The sequence below is a fragment of the Delphinus delphis genome, chromosome 5, assembly GCF_949987515.2.
Source record: "Delphinus delphis chromosome 5, mDelDel1.2, whole genome shotgun sequence".
Classification (NCBI taxonomy): domain Eukaryota; kingdom Metazoa; phylum Chordata; class Mammalia; order Artiodactyla; family Delphinidae; genus Delphinus; species Delphinus delphis.
Window position 1 is genome coordinate 73,884,174 of NC_082687.1, and position 15,809 is coordinate 73,899,982.

General features: G+C 41.9%; 1 protein-coding gene across 11 annotated transcripts in view; it reads right to left on the minus strand.

Moving 5' to 3' along the window:
- Positions 1-15,809, minus strand: part of LIMCH1 (LIM and calponin homology domains 1) — a 339,718-nt gene that overhangs the window by 174,798 nt on the left and 149,111 nt on the right. For all 11 annotated transcript variants that reach the window (XM_060012645.1, XM_060012642.1, XM_060012643.1 and 8 more), the window contains one exon: positions 2,352-2,421. In XM_060012645.1, the coding sequence (XP_059868628.1) occupies positions 2,352-2,421 (70 nt within the window). The remainder of the gene's footprint in view (positions 1-2,351; positions 2,422-15,809) is intronic.

The window sequence follows — 15,809 nt, forward strand, 5'->3', positions numbered from 1 at the left end:
GAACGTGAGCGTAGAAAGGAAGCAGACAATAGATTTGAAGAGCAAACTCTGGAAGAACATTAACAGGATGGGGGAAGGGCACAGAAGGGTGGCAGTTCTGTTTCTTGTTGGGACCCCAACTAGTGCACTGGATTTTGGAAATGTTGATCTGAAGGTAATTGGAGGAGAGGATAAAAGAATTTGACCAGACCTGTAGATTCAGGAATCATGAGTGCTTAACTATACATAGGTAAGTATTTTTTTGGTCTAAAGATAACTCCGTTGTGTGTTTTTTTCCAACATCACCAAGAAATTAACTCAATTCTGATACTATTTACCTGGAGACAGTGTCAGATGGCCCAGGTCAAGGGCTCAGTCCCATTAAGACTGCCCCCACTTGAGATGTCAATCTCAAGTCCAGATTGGTAGCTGTGCTTCTGACCAACTAGCTATAAGTCAGAGGTTCCCAAGATCCCCTCCTTGGATTTGATTAATTTGCTAGAGTGGTTCACAGAACACAGAGAAACATTTGCTTATGCTTATCAGTTTTTTATAAAGAATATTATAAAGGATCCAGATGAACAGCCAGATGAAGAGGTATATAGGGCAGGGTATGTGGGAAGGGGCAGAGCTTCCATGCTCTCTGGGTGCGCCACTCCCCTGGAATCTCCATGTGTTCACCAACCTGAAAACTCTCCAAACCATGTCCTTTTGGGTTTTTTATGGAGGCTTCATTACATAGGCATGATTGATGAAATCACTGACCATGGGCGATTGATTCAACTTCCAGCCCCTCTCCCTTCCCCAGGGGTCAGTGGGGTGGCACTGAAAGTTCCAACTCTCTAATCACGAGGCTGGTACCCCTGGCAACCAGCTCCCATCCTTGGGGCTTTCCAAAAGTTGCCTCATTCAGGTGGGGCTGAAAGGAGCTTGTTATAAAGAACAAGATACTCCTTCACCTTTATAGAACTGGAGCTATTTCAGGAACTGATGACAAAAGACCAAATATTATAAGAAAAGATGCTCCCATTGTTCTTATCGCTTAGGAAATTCCAAGGGTTTTAGGTGCTCTCTGCCAGAAACAGACAAAGCCCAAATATATATTGCTTATTATAAATCACAATATCACAATAACAAACGAGTAAAGAAAATATAAGTGATATAGGAGTGGGTAAGTGAGGAACTATTAGTTGGAAAAGAGAAAGAAAAAGGAGGCATCATGGAAAGGACAAAATGGAAAGGAAATTCAAAGGAAAAGAGAAGAAAGAAAAGTCAAGGATATACATGGGAGTAAAGCAACAGAAATCCGCTGGTTTTCTTGAATCACATTGCCTGCCTGTCCCAAAGTAGAGGCAATAGGTAAAGAACAACACTTGATCTGCTGTAAGAATCCAACATAAAGTTAATGCATGTGTCTCAAACCCTTAATTTTGCCAAAATTGTTTACGATTCACACTTTAAATTAATGTTTCAAAAACCCTTTTCTCGGGCTTCCCTGGTGGCGCAGTGGTTGAGAGTCTGCCTGCCGATGCAGGGGACACAGGTTCGTGCCCCGGTCCGGGAAGATCCCACATGCCGCAGAGCGGCTGGGCCCGTGAGCCATGGCCGCTGAGCCTGCGCGTCCGGAGCCTGTGCTCCGCAATGGGAGAGGCCACAACAGTGAGAGCCCCGCGTACCGCAAAAAAAAAAAAAAAAAAATTAGTGCTGAGAATTATGAAACATATCAAAGCATGAAAAAAATCCTGCATCTGACTACATGTGAACATTTGAGTTTTACTGGGTTTAGATGGGTAGGTTCAGAAAAACCCAGTTTTACTGGGTTTAGATGGGTAGGTTCAGAAGACTTGCTCAAACAAGTCTCCAGACAACATTAGAATCACCTGTGTCCATTATGTCTTTAGAAAGTTGGCCTACAAATGTGGTACTTAAATGCAGGTAGATTTTTAAGATTGAAAACAGCAATTTATCATGAAAGTCCTGCTCGTTCAACATGAAATTTCTTTCTCTCTACCTCTTCTCCCCTTCATTCCAAAGGAATGCAGAGAAGAAATGAAATGAGAAAACCGTAATTACAATCGTCTTCCTCCCCTGGGGTCAGCCGAATTACCAGCCTCTCACCCCAAAACGAATTTACCTCTTTAAGAATGAATGTCATCCTTATCACTCATGGGAAAAATACAAAGATTAAGATGCCATTTAGGCATAACTGCAATCTTTCATTTTTAAGTGACCTCTCAGTTTAATGGCTTCAATGCGTTCTCATTCACGTGGAATATATACTGCAGGAGAAAACTGTAATAAATGGCACTGTCATGACCCTTAGGTTAGAGCAGAGGAATATTGGAAGATAAATCTCAATTCTGGATACTCACCAATCCTGCAATGGGGGTAGGCAATCTATTGATCTTTTTAACAAGTCCTGGCTTTATAGCATTCAGCAACCTGTCATGAAAAAGGCAGAATGTCAAGTGAGACATAAAGCAAGATGGATCCCACAAATCACCTTTATCCGAGGCTACAACTAAACTGCTGAATAGGAAAAGCAGCGAATTTAAAGCATGTAGTAAATCTCAATAATCTATGAGTTTTCATGCAACCAAGTGAAGAGCTTTGCCAACACCAAGTTTGTCTGTGGCAGGTGAAGTTTTAGAATTTGGAAATGTTGGGAGAAAAGAACGGATGGAGGCTGGGAGGAGCTTCAGAGGAAAGGACAAAAATGTGAGCTGGATTGAGGCTGGGAGAGAAGTGTCTAGTTTTGAAGCCAGGTATTACTACACAGCAAGGCTCGTTCCCAATTCTCCTGGCTAAGGCAGGGGTCTCTCCAGGGATGCACTAAGTTCAGAGACCAACATCTATCTTTGCAAATGATTTGCCAAGACTAATTCTACTTCCAGACCCTCTTGCTCTTTGAGGAGAGTGGCTTGTTAAATGTGGTGAGCTTCACTTAAGAAAGGAAAGAATATGTTTAGCAGGAGGTTAACCAGTCATATCCTGAAGATTTTAAACAAGGCTGACCACAATTCCCTAGGTATAAAAGATATGTGAGCAAAACGTTTTTGGGGTAAAGGTTGAAATCACGTAAAAATGGTAATACAAGCAAAGGAATGCAAGAGAAACAACCATAACTGTTTGTCTTCAGGAAATGTCAGTTCAGAGTGAAAAGAAATAAGGAAGGCAACTTGTAAAACGAAAATAGGGTTGGCATCAGGGTGATGTGGTAGAATCGTAGCATTTGCCAACTAGGTTATTCATAAAGGAATTATTGAGGGTACAGGGCTGTCAAATGGAAGCATTTATTCTTATATTAGGGAATGAGAGGAGAGAAGATCAGGTAATTTATCTCAGGACACATGGCAAGAGAAACTTAGGCAGAGGTTTAGTATAATTCAGGGGTCAGCAAACTATGAGCCATGGACCAAATTTGGCCCAATGCCTGTTTCTGTAAACAAGTTTTACTGGAACACAGCCCTGTCCATTCATTTACATACTGTTTACTGCTGCTTTTGTGCTATGACAGCAGAGCTGAGTTACGTTACAACAGAGAACCTATAGCCCAAAAAGCAAACCATTTTTACTATTTGGCCCTTCACCAAAAAGTTTGCCAAACTCTGTTACCATTCATGCAATCTAAGGTTATAGTAAATTCTGAAGAACCTATGCTTGATAGATTTCTTCTAACCAGTAACAAAAGATTCTTTGAAATAGTTGAATAATTAGTCTTGAATTCAGCCTGTATTTTACTTTGACACCTCTGTGTATTGATATATTGAGAAATGTCACTACAATGGTTACAACAGACAGGATATTTCTGGTTTTGCACTAAGAACTGCCTGTGCTTGGTCACTTTCACTGCAATTCCAAATGCTGCCACCAGGAGGTAACACCCAGTGTAGACACAAAAAAAGTAGTGCCTTTTGGCCCATTGAGAGCCAAGATGGTGCTCCTTTCATGAATGTGCTGAATTTTAACCATGAATTTCTAATCTTCTTAAAAAGTGCTTTTTTTATAGCTTATTTTGGAATTATTCATTTTTCTAGTTAGAAAGCAACTTGTTCACTCTTCTCATTTTACAGTTTAGAAAACTGAAGCCTGACGATGATGATCTGATTAGTGGTACAGTCAGGCCCAGCTCCCAAGATCCCTGAATCAACACATTCTCTGGCAGGGTTAACATCCCATAGCACGTGATTCAAAATAAACAGATAGATACGATGTCTCCAAAGCAGATTTTAAATGTACAAAATTCTTAACATACATTACTTTTCTCATTAGTTCTTAACAGTGTCGTTTTAAATAGTATTTGTGCACAGTTGTTGAAAAAGGTCCTTGCGTGGATATGACTGCCGGTTAACCCAAGCTGGCCCCAGGCAGTCGGAGGCACCCCACCCTCTCCCCTGTCCTAGGAATGTACGTTCTGCTCACTATTCCCACAGTGGGAGCCACTGTCAAGCATTCAGCCTTGAGACAGTAGTGTCCTGTTGAGACTGTCTGGACTGAATATCTACTGAACCCAGTTAAAGCATCTGTACAAACTTTTAAGATTCTGGTAAGATTCTCCTCACCTTGCAGCCGCCCAAGACAAGCATCATATGTAAGTTCTCTTGCTTATTAACCCTGCCACCTACAAATCTGGAGCTATCTGCCTCTTTCTTCGGGCTCTCCTTGCCTTCCGTGTCTGGGGACCAGATTTGAATTTCATGCTGGGAAATCCTGAGGTTGCCAACCAACAGTGTTGACAATTCAAAAGGAACCAAAAGGATATCCAGTAAAACTTAAGTTTCACTGTCACCAGGATCCCACGGGGCCCTAGACTATTCCCTGAAGGTAACCTTAAAGACTTCCAAAGAAAATGTATAAAGATATTTGTAATTTTTAAAAAAAAGACAGGTGTAGCATATAACATGCACTGTCCTACATCGTATTTTTCCACTTAGCAATGCATAATGGAAATTAAATAATTTACACTGGAGAGCATGCCTTATCAATACGTGTGGACCTATGTCCTTCTTAATACCTGTGGACAAACTGATGAGGAGATGGGAGAGGGGAGTGACAGCATTGGCTCTGAAGTCCAACTGACTGAATCCAGAGTCCAGCTTGGTCACTCATCGGAGGAGTGACTTTGGGCAAGTCCATTAACACCAGTTTCCTCAACTGTCATAGAGAAACAATGGTAGCAATTGCATAGGTGTCAGTGAGGCTTACACGTGACAAAATATGTGAGACGCTAGCACAGAGCCCGGTGCATAATAAGTTCTCTATAAATGGTTCTCTACATCTGTGTATAAGTATTTATTTAAACTAATTCAATTCACAGCATTCTAGATCAACTACTTTCTCTAATACTTTTAGATTTTTCTAATGAAATAAAATACCATTATATCAGGTCCCTGAACTTTGTTTCTAATTATCCAAAGTAAAACAAAAATAACAAATACCCTACCAAAAAATTCATAAATTAAGAATCTTTTTTAAAAGAGGTACCCATTTTGTCTTCTATATCTAAGAATTGTATTATTTTTAGTAACAACGGATCCATCAACTCCTCTTTTATACATGTTTAGATTTTTAAACAGTTTTAAATGCTTCATTATATTCATCCTTTGTAGAATTATAATTATATGGCAGAAATCTTTCCTGTCACATGAAGTTGTAAAAAAAAAATTATAATGATAGACCTTAATTAAAAGAGCAACCAAAAAAATTTACTATGATGTCTATCCAAATGTTTAACAACAAATTAAAAGATAAAATGCCACAGTGCTCTTAAATATTTGGGATATTTTCAAGATCAAGGCAGCTGTATTTTTTCATGTAAACATTGCCCCGGTTCCGTACACAGTTTACAGTACACGACAATAAAAGATAACATTGAATTCACATTGTAGAAATGCCCACCACCTGCTTATCTTGTATTCTGCATTAAACTGAGAGCATTTTTTGTATATATTAGAATCAGATAAGAGGTTCAACAAAACAGCTATAAGCATGAGTCAAGGATATTTTATTCACTTGATATTTTATTAAAAACCACTGTTGCCCTCCTATTAAAATATAAATATTTTCAATAAATATTTATTGATGACATGCTTTAAAGTAATGGTGATGATATTAATATTTTATTACTTATGAACCTTCTGAAATGCATTGTTCCCCCGCTCTCCTGTCCTGCAGAGACAGGTCATGTATTCACTCCACCATTTTTATAGAAGAAAAGCTTGAGCCCCAAACAGGTGTGAAGCCTTCCCCAGAGACATGCACAGCTAGTTGGCAGCCCAGTTTGGAAAGCCTACTGCAGCTTGGTGCTTTAGAAAGTCCAGCTTCAGTATGTAGCATCAAAGCACAAAACAATAACAACAACAAACGGCAGAAAACAAACAAAACCCAAAAACCCAATAAAAAACTATCTAAATACAATGTGAGAATATTAACACTAGGTGGGAGTAAAAGGAAAACGGAAGCGGGTGTCTGCTGGGAAATGGTCACGTTTCATCTATGGATGACATACAACATCCTCAGGAGGAATTCCAGAGAAAAGGAGGCGGTCACTCACTTGTGGCAACTCCCCACTTAGCAGAACCCCACACCGGTTTCCCACCTGTGAGTCCCAAAACCTATAGCTAGAAGGAGAACAGTCTGCCCTCTCTGTCTGGTAACAGATTAAATTTGTACTCATCTAAAGACATTTCTGGGATATTGGCATAATTTTAGATAACAAAAAAACACTGGTGTCATTCCATGTCTCCTGCATAAATTTACCCACAAAATAAAGATAATTTAAAAACTGGAGATATGAGAGCTAATTAGGATGAACTAATATCCAGATATTTATTTATCCAGCAATTATTTATCAAGTGCCTGCCATGTGTTGCACACCGCTCTAGACCCAGGGAAGGCAGTAGTGGAGAAGACAAATGAAAGACCTGCCCTTTAGAACTTATCTCCTTAGAACAAATGAGTATGTGGGGCAGTGGGAGGAACAGAAAATAAACAAGTAAATAAATGAGAGGAAAATTTCAGATTGCATAAGCACTGGGAAGACAAGCACCGTAACCCCTGCGGGTGGTACTTGAATCAGGTGATCAGAAGGCTGCTCTGGGGAGGTAACATTTGGGGAAGAAATGGGAAGATACAAAAGTATTAGCCAAAGAGAGACCGGAGACAAGAGTTCCAGGCAGAATGAACAGTAAGTAGAAAGGCCTGGAGACAGGAGTGGGCTTAGTATATTCCAGGGCCAATGTGGCCAAGCAGAGTGAGTGGAAGGAGGAAACACATGACATGACAGCCAAGGTGTACACAACATCCAGGCTCAGGTAAGGTGTCTAGATTTTTTTCTAAGTACGATGTACTTAGAAGTACATCAGATTTTTAAGATGAAGACTGAAATGATCTGATTTATACTTTTAAAACAGCATCATAGGCAAGTAGTATTAAAACAAATTTATAACTATATATAGAAAATTGGTGTTTATTAAAAAATCACGGGTATCAGATAGATGAATAAAACATCATAAATAACTTATAACGCTCAGCAGTGTTATCATGAAGAGAGTGTAATGAATTTGGAGGAAGTTGTCTAGGTTTTAATGGGTAAAACACACATTAGCTATGAGCTACTGGGAGGTCACTTGATCAAAGTCTCAGTTTTCCCCTTAATAAAAATGGGGATTTGGGGGCTTCCCTGGTGGCGCGGTGGTTGAGAGTCCGCCTGCCGATGCAGGGGACACAGGTTCGTGCCCCAGTCCGGGAAGATCCCACATGCCGTGGAGCGGCTGGGCCTGTGAGCCATGGCCGCTGAGCCTGCACGTTCGGAGCCTGTGCTCTGCAACGGGAGAGGCCACAGCAGTGAGAGGCCCGCGTACCGGAAAAAAAAAAAAAAAAGGGGGGGATTTTGAAAACCTAACCTTCCATCCAGAACTGTGGTGAGGAGCCAGCGGGACAATGTGTGCTCCTAGCATTTGGTAAATGGAAACTTGCATATTCACACTCATTTGGTATACTGAGCATGTCCCTTTTTGTTAAGTAAGTGCATTTTAGTTTCAACTTTTCCATCAGTCAGCTGCCAAAGACTAAAATAAGTTTCACTTATTTTCTGGCCACCTTTGGATAAAAAACCTCACATAAATGAATCAAGTCAACAGATGTGTATAGCTTGCTCTCTCTCTCTCTCTCTCTCTCTCTCTCTCTATATATATATATATATATATGGTAAGAAATGACTAAAAACAGGAAGAAAAGTTTTAATCTTGGATAATCCTCAATTACAAAAAGTTAATGACACAAAAAAAGCAAAAATGCATGCTTCTGATATGATAGAAATGAAATCGTGTCTACTAAACTCATATTCCAAATCTAAAACACACTGTGACCTATTTCAAGTAAGGCTGTCCACATGTTCCTTTATGTACTCAACAAATATTTATTGGGCGTGCATGATGCTCTGGCCCAGAGCTGGGCACGGGGGACACAAAGGAGGACAGGGCAGACCCCAGGTCTATCCCTCATGGGGCGCGCTCACTAAGAGATTTAAAACCTACAGGAAGACCAAAACTGGGCACATGTGTAGTTCATTGTCATGCTACCTAATGCATGGCCATCTTGAGTTTTTGAGAAGGTGAATTAAAGACATACTCTGCACACATTCTGTGGAATCCAATTCTTAAAAGATTAAAGATTAGATTCCTTAAAGAAACAATTGTTGAGACATCCAGGAATGAGGCTGATGTTCTGATTCAACCACAGGCTGTATTTTGTAATTCTTTTTAACACTTAATATCCAGCTTATGGTAGCCTCTCAATGATTGTTTAATGGTTATGAAATACAAACTGAAGAAATCTGTGTCTATCTGCAATTTTAAAAAACCCCTCAAATCCCTACTGTGGGACAGAGAGGTTCTGTTTCATACCGACTCTTCCAACAGCTGATATAATAGCTCTTCAAGGGGCACAATACTGTGAATACTGCTACAGAAGATACAAGACCATCCAAATGTTAGGAAATATACCAATGGGCAGCTTATTTTTTTACTGGACTGTAATAAACATTAAAGGTAAAAATTTTAAAGGGTTGCAAAATCCAGCTTACTCTATACATCATTCAATTCAGAAATTCAAGTCTAATAATTATCCTAGAGTTTGGGGGAGAGCAGAGACACCATCTAGACCTTGAACCCAGGGTTGGGAAGTTCATGCTTAATCTCATGGGAAATCACTTTATTCTTTGCAACAAGAGATTACATCATCATCTCATTTAGCTTGGTTTGCACAGCTGCAATAGGCAACTATGATCACAAAATTACCTACTTTGTGTCCCTTTTAATTTGGCTCAAGAGTGTTTTCCTATGCAGTTTCCTTGATCACTTTCTGGTTTGACTATGTACCCTGGACAAAGGTGTGCGCACTTTCATTTAACCTAACACGGCAACTGTTTTTGAACCTAAGCATGAGATCAATTTAACCTTGACTATAAACCTGTTACAGATGTCATTTTTAGAGATTTCTTTTTAGAGTTGCCTTGGCAAAGGCAGGCAAGTTAAAAAACCTTTTCTGAGGTCAAGAAAAAATTGACTAAAACGTGGGGGAAAGTGAAACTTGAACCAAAGGGGAGTTTCATTTGAACAAAATAGTGATGGAATGCAAATTGCCGTCATTAATATCTACCAAATGTTTGTGGGGTGCTATGCCTTGTCTAGACTGTGTGAAGTATAGGTCTATTTAAGCCATTTGCCTTCAACATACCTAAAGAGATCATAAGGACTTTAGAAGGTCTTTGTAGACTTGAAATTCCAAGAAATTGGGCCTAACTGTGAATTCTAGGGCTCAACAGTGCTGTTACTATCCTAAGACACCTCCCAAGGCAGCAGCTGCTCCCCAAACTCATCTCCTTTCTCCCCTAGACACACAGCTAGGCTACATCTCTCAGCCTCTTTTGAAGTTTTCTGTAGTAATATAAGAGTTCTGACCAATGGAGAGTGGGCAGAGTAACATATGTCATACCTACGCCTGTCCCTAAAACCTCTCCCAAGCAATTCTCCATTCCCTCCCTTGCCTCCCCCCATTCACTAGTTAGATGTCAGCACCAGGGAAGACTTTAGAAATCACATGTTGAGGATGGAGTCTCTGTTAGCTGGGGTCCCTGAACAACGACCGGGAGCAGAGTCATCGCCACCCTTTCCTGCTGCCAAAACTGAGCTACACGAGAGTGAGAAGGACGTTTTCGTTGCATTAAACCACTGAGAGTTAGGAGTTTATTAGTTACAGCAGCCAGCATTACCTTAACTATTAAAGCTCTCCAGGAGGTCTTTTCTCAATAAAAAGGGGCCTTACTTTGCCAAACTGTACCCAGGAAAATCCTGTCCTAAAACGCAAAATTAAACACCTGGGCACATCCTTTCCCCTGGGTCTTGTTGGGAGGCAGCAGGACGCAGAAGAGTTCAAATTTGGGCCATTGTAAGCAAATGGACCCATTTTTATTTTCCTACATTTGCTAGGGGTAAAAAGTCTTCTTGCCTATCACTTCTGCTCTTAATACTAAAACAAACAAACAAACCCAAAAAGCAAACAAAAAAAGCCAACAGTGATGAAATCATCTATAAACATGAAAGGGAAACTCCAGCAATTATCTGAATATCTTGGAGTCCTTTTGATTCATTTTCAATGTCTCTCACAGTCTCACCTTTGCATACCATCCTTGCTGTCTAGAAATTACAGAATTTTTGGATTAGAAAAGGCCTAAAAATCAGTTAAAAATCTAGGAAAGGAAACTGTCACCAGGCACATATCTGAGATCAGAGATCCTAAGTGGTAGAGTTAGGGTTACAAACTCAGGTTCCTACACTGAGAAGAGTGCTTTACTTCTTGCATTTCAATAACTAGTCTCCAGCCACCAGTCTCTGCCATCTTAATCAATCTGCCCAATGCACCCCAAACCGACCCCATCTAAACCCTGGCTTTGGCCATGTTGCTTCCTTCCTCCAATGACTCCCAGGCTCCTGAGTGCCCACAGGATGCCCTCCAAATGCCTTCACCTGGTAATCAAGCCCCTTCATGCCCAAGCTGCCTTTCCCACCGTGCCTCCCACGCAAGGTCCTCCCCGCTTTTATAAGCTCTAAGTTTAAGATGGCACATGTGATCAATGAACCGTGAAAGCTGGCAATACGTGAAGAGACTTTAGCGTAACCAAATAAAATGGCGCCTGAAGTTACACCGACACAGGCAATGATACGTGTAATCATCACTGTGCTATGCAGTAATTATGTACAAATGATTGTAATTGGTATTTCTTTTGCACAGCTAAAACCTGGTACTGCTCGGTTTACTGTCAGGAGGGTGGGAGAACACTTGGAATGCGAAATTGCTGGGATGCAGCTCGGAAAGGAAGCCAGTTCCTTGCTCTCCATACTTTTTCAGCAAGAAGCACTCAGAACCAAGAGTTCCAGGATTGAGACCCATAAAATTCCAACAGAAATAGGAACCTCCAGAGACAGAAAGACCTGAGGTGTAAATCCCAGCTCGGCAACTCACTAGGCAAGTTATTTAAGTATTCAACATTGAGACTCAGTTTCCTCCTCTGAAAAATGGGCACAATAATACCTCTTGGTCATGGCATGAGACTGTGAAATAATGTGTATAATACATTTGGCACAGGCCTGGTGTACAGTGCGCACTTCATAAGTGGAAGTTATTAACATCTCTTCCCTGCCGCCCTGCCATCCCCTTCCCCGGGCTGCCAAGCAGGTTTGGACCCCAGCCCTGCCCACAAGTGGGAATCTGATGTGTTAACTATTGGCTCACTTCTGCTCCCAAGCATCCTGTCTGTGGCTAAAGCGCGGTTGGGAGTTGGGAGAGACGGAAGCACAGAAGTGAGGGAATGAGATAATGTCAGTCCTTTCGGAGGGCAGGCTTGCAAGGGCACGGTCGCTAACACTGGGGATGGGGAGGAAGGAAGGGAGGAAGCAGCAAAGCAAAGGCGGTAAGCAGTCCAAGGACAATCTCGGCGGCACCACAGCCGTGTCCGCAGCTGCCTCTGGCCCTGCTTCACTGCCAAAGCCTAGCTATCCTTTAATTCCTGCCAAGGCTCCTGTCCCCCCATCTCACTTGCTGTCCTGAGGGTGATGGGGAAAAGGCAAGTACTGAAGAGGCCCTTTGCTATCCTGGAAAGGGGAGGTCAGCTCCTAACGTGGCTAGTTATCATTCTGAATCAATTTCCTATTCATTCCACATGTTGTTATCAAACACCCCACACCAGGTGCCAAGCTAAGCCCAAACCCCACCAGGAAACTGGGTTCTACATGGGCCTGACACTAACACAGACGTGATATGGGTTACATAAGACGTTCCCCCCATAGAACACTAGTCTATGGGGAGATAGTTTCCAAGTTCTAAATGAGTGGCTTGGAAAAGAACTTTGGAAACATAGAATGTACATAGTAAGATGGTAAATTAAGGATAGACATAGCAAGACAAGTGTAGGAAGCATTTCTGCTTCTCCTCGGGAAGCATGACATTTTTTTCAAATATTCGTGTTTGGTGCACAGCAGAAAGTAATCAAAAGTCTCCACGGCCAACAGATGTCATTTCCTAAAAAACAACCTAATCTCATTGAATCTCCTCTGAATAGAGACCATGCTGGCTGTCTACTGCCCACTGGATGCTGTTTAAACTCCTTAACATGCTATTCCAGGTCTTGTGCAAATGGACCTGATACCTACCTTTCCTCTCTGGCCTGCCCCATTTCATCCTAGGCTCTGGCCACAGTTCCTTCCGTGAACATGCAAAACTCCCTCACATTGCTGAGCACTTCCACAAGCTTGCTGCTCCCTCTGTCTGACTTGCCTTTCCCACAGGCCTCCCCTCTTTCTTTTTCCCCTTAATATGAAGAGGGAAGTCTATTTCTGCATGGTTAACTTTAGAAAGGAATCATTTATAAACTGGGTCCTTGGTGGGCTATCTAAGAAAAGGTCCTCTCCTGTGGGTAACCGAAGGGAAACATTTAGAATGGCATGCTTGAGGCAAGAATTTTGCACACTTCACTGTGGGAGGCCAGCGCACCCAACCTGATAGCCCAGTAGAGACCATCAAAAAATGGATTATTAAGGAAATACAATTAGGGAGCTACTAAATCCTCTCAAATACAAGCAAAGCCTAATCCAGCAGGTAAGCCCACAGGCATCCAGTGGGATAGGCCGGTTTCTCCTCTGCCACACAAGCAGCCCATATTTAAACCTGTTGTTATATATATATATTTTTAAGTCAATTGATCATTCCAATAAATGTGTAATAAATTTGTTCAGGAGGAAAGAGATTAAGCCTGTGATTTCCATGAGCAGAAGTTTAATATTTATCAAGGCACAGATTGATAGGGTGAAGGAAATCACATTTTGAGGGAAGTGGTTCCTGAATGATAAATATGCTAAAATAAGTTTCAAACACAGTGTTGGAAGCATGAAATCAAAACATACTTGCCATATATATTAAGAGAAAACAAGTTGCAACAAGGATTATATACTTTTAAATGAAAAAAATATTTGCAAAGGTAGATGAGCTTCAGAACGTTTCAGATGCACACAAAAGCCCCCCCTCCCACAAGTAGATTCTTGTAATTGATGCTAGCGCACAGTTTGAACGGGAACAGTTGAATCCCCCCCTACACACTGTGCTGAGTCCCTCTTTTAAATAGAAACCGAGGGGTGTTTATTTGGTGAGTATTCAAAGAAAAAAATAAAAAGGCAATACTGGAAGTCCATTTTGCTCATCATGAATCCTACAAATTCTCCTTCCATATCCTTCATCCGTTTTCATCTTTCCTAACAGAAGACTGTCAGGGATACTCAGTTCTTGCCTAAGGCCCTACCTAAGCCATGCCAATCTTCAAACAAAAAGCAGCTTTTCACTGGAGATCTTTACTAAAAGAGTGGGTTGAAATGTCCTTACTTGAACCTAAAAGCTTAATGAGTCTTGGTGCCAAAGAGCTGGGGACAGGCCAAGTCAGTGAGGCCAGTTGTGATTTGGCAGAAAGACAAGGGAGAACCCTACATAGGAGGCCTATCAAATTCTTAACCAGTCCACTAAGGCCAAAATCAGTAAGGGCAAAAGGACCCAAGTTTGCTGAGATTTAAGTGAGCATCTGGGTTAGAGAAAGAGCTCTAGATGAAGAGCTGGAAGACACTGTGCTCTACAACCTGGGGTCTCCATCTCATCATCAACAAGGGAGTGGTGGGACGATCTGATCCGGGTTGTGCACCTACTGTAGTTACAGAGAGGATAAAATAAGGGAAGGGTTTGTGAATACTGAACAAGGTAATGGTGATTGGAAGACACCAGTCTGGAATCGCCAACCACTGGGGTGACCATGCACACACACACACCTCCCGACGCACATGTGCGTACATACATACATACATCCGTACCTACGTACATACAGTTAGCTGAGGACTGTCCCAGGTTTCGTTTGTTGTTCCAGCATCTCAGCTGATTAACACCTTCTTTCACTCTCAAAAGCGTTTTGTTTGATATATGGTCACTTCACTATTAAGCCATTGGGTCTAACTAATCTCATCTCCTTATCAATAGTTGAGGAAAATACTCCATGTATAGTTTATATTAGATAAGGTCTCTAACAATAGCCTATTGAAATGATGCAAAAGCATGAGCCAGAGCTCAGACCATCAAGTCAAATCATGATCAGTTGATTGGCAGTTCCCAGAGATGGCTATTAACTGACAAAAGTCTTCAGTGCCTCCCTCTACCAGTGAGACAGGACTTTTTGGAGCTGACCTCTGCCAGGGCCATGCAATACAAGTGACCTCCAGCTCCTTAGAAGTCTTCTTAGCTTCCTTGGTTTCCATGACACCACGCTCCCTGGGTTTTCTCTCGTCTCTCTGATAGCCTCTCTGTGAGCTTCTCTTTCTCTCATCTCTGACCAGGGAGAAGAATTCCTCAAACTGGAACCTTGCTCTGCTGCTCTTTCTTGATGTGATCTTTCCCTTAGAGAGACTGTCATATATCACAGCTTAACCCTGATGTCCACCCATGGCTGGCAAGTCCAATTCAAATAAGTTAAATCCATCATCTCACCCCTAAGTTCTGCCTTTGTCCCCAGTAGCCTACAGGACTCTCTGCCTGAGTGGACTGTCTGTACCCTAAACTCAGTCTGCCCAAACTGAAATCATGACCTCTCCCACCAAATAAAGGACCCCTTCCAACTTGCAGCAAGGGCCCACCCTGCTTGTCATTAACAACTGAAATGCTGAAGTGATATTTTAGTCTTTTCTTTCATTCATCTATCCCTATACCCTACCAAGTCCTGTTGATCTCTTTTAAATTCCTCTTGTTTTCATTGCTCTGGAGATCACACCCAAAACTCCTTTTGTGGTTTCAAGGCCCTGTGCAATCTCTTTTTTTTTTTTGCAGTATGCGGGCCTCTCACTGTTGTGGCCTCTCCCATTGCGGAGCACAGGCCCCGGACGCACAGGCTCAGTGGCCATGGCTCACGGGCCCAGCCGCTCCGCGGCATGTGGGATCTTCCCGGACCGGGGCACGAACCCGTGTCCCCTGAATCGGCAGGCGGACTCTCAACCACTGCGCCACCAGGGAAGCCCGCCCTGTGCAATCTTGATCCTGCCTACTTCTCTTCTTCATCCATCCTCAACTCATATCATTGTCCTCCCTGTTTTCTACAGTTTCGCCAAGTAAGTCTTCTTGCAACTCCTCTAGTACGTGGAGCTTCTATCTTAAGAATCTCAAACATGTTATTCTCTCAGCTAGAACATGTTTCCTCCCTCCTTTCACCTCTCTTCCCTCTTTCTGGGCCAATTTCTGCTCTTCATTCA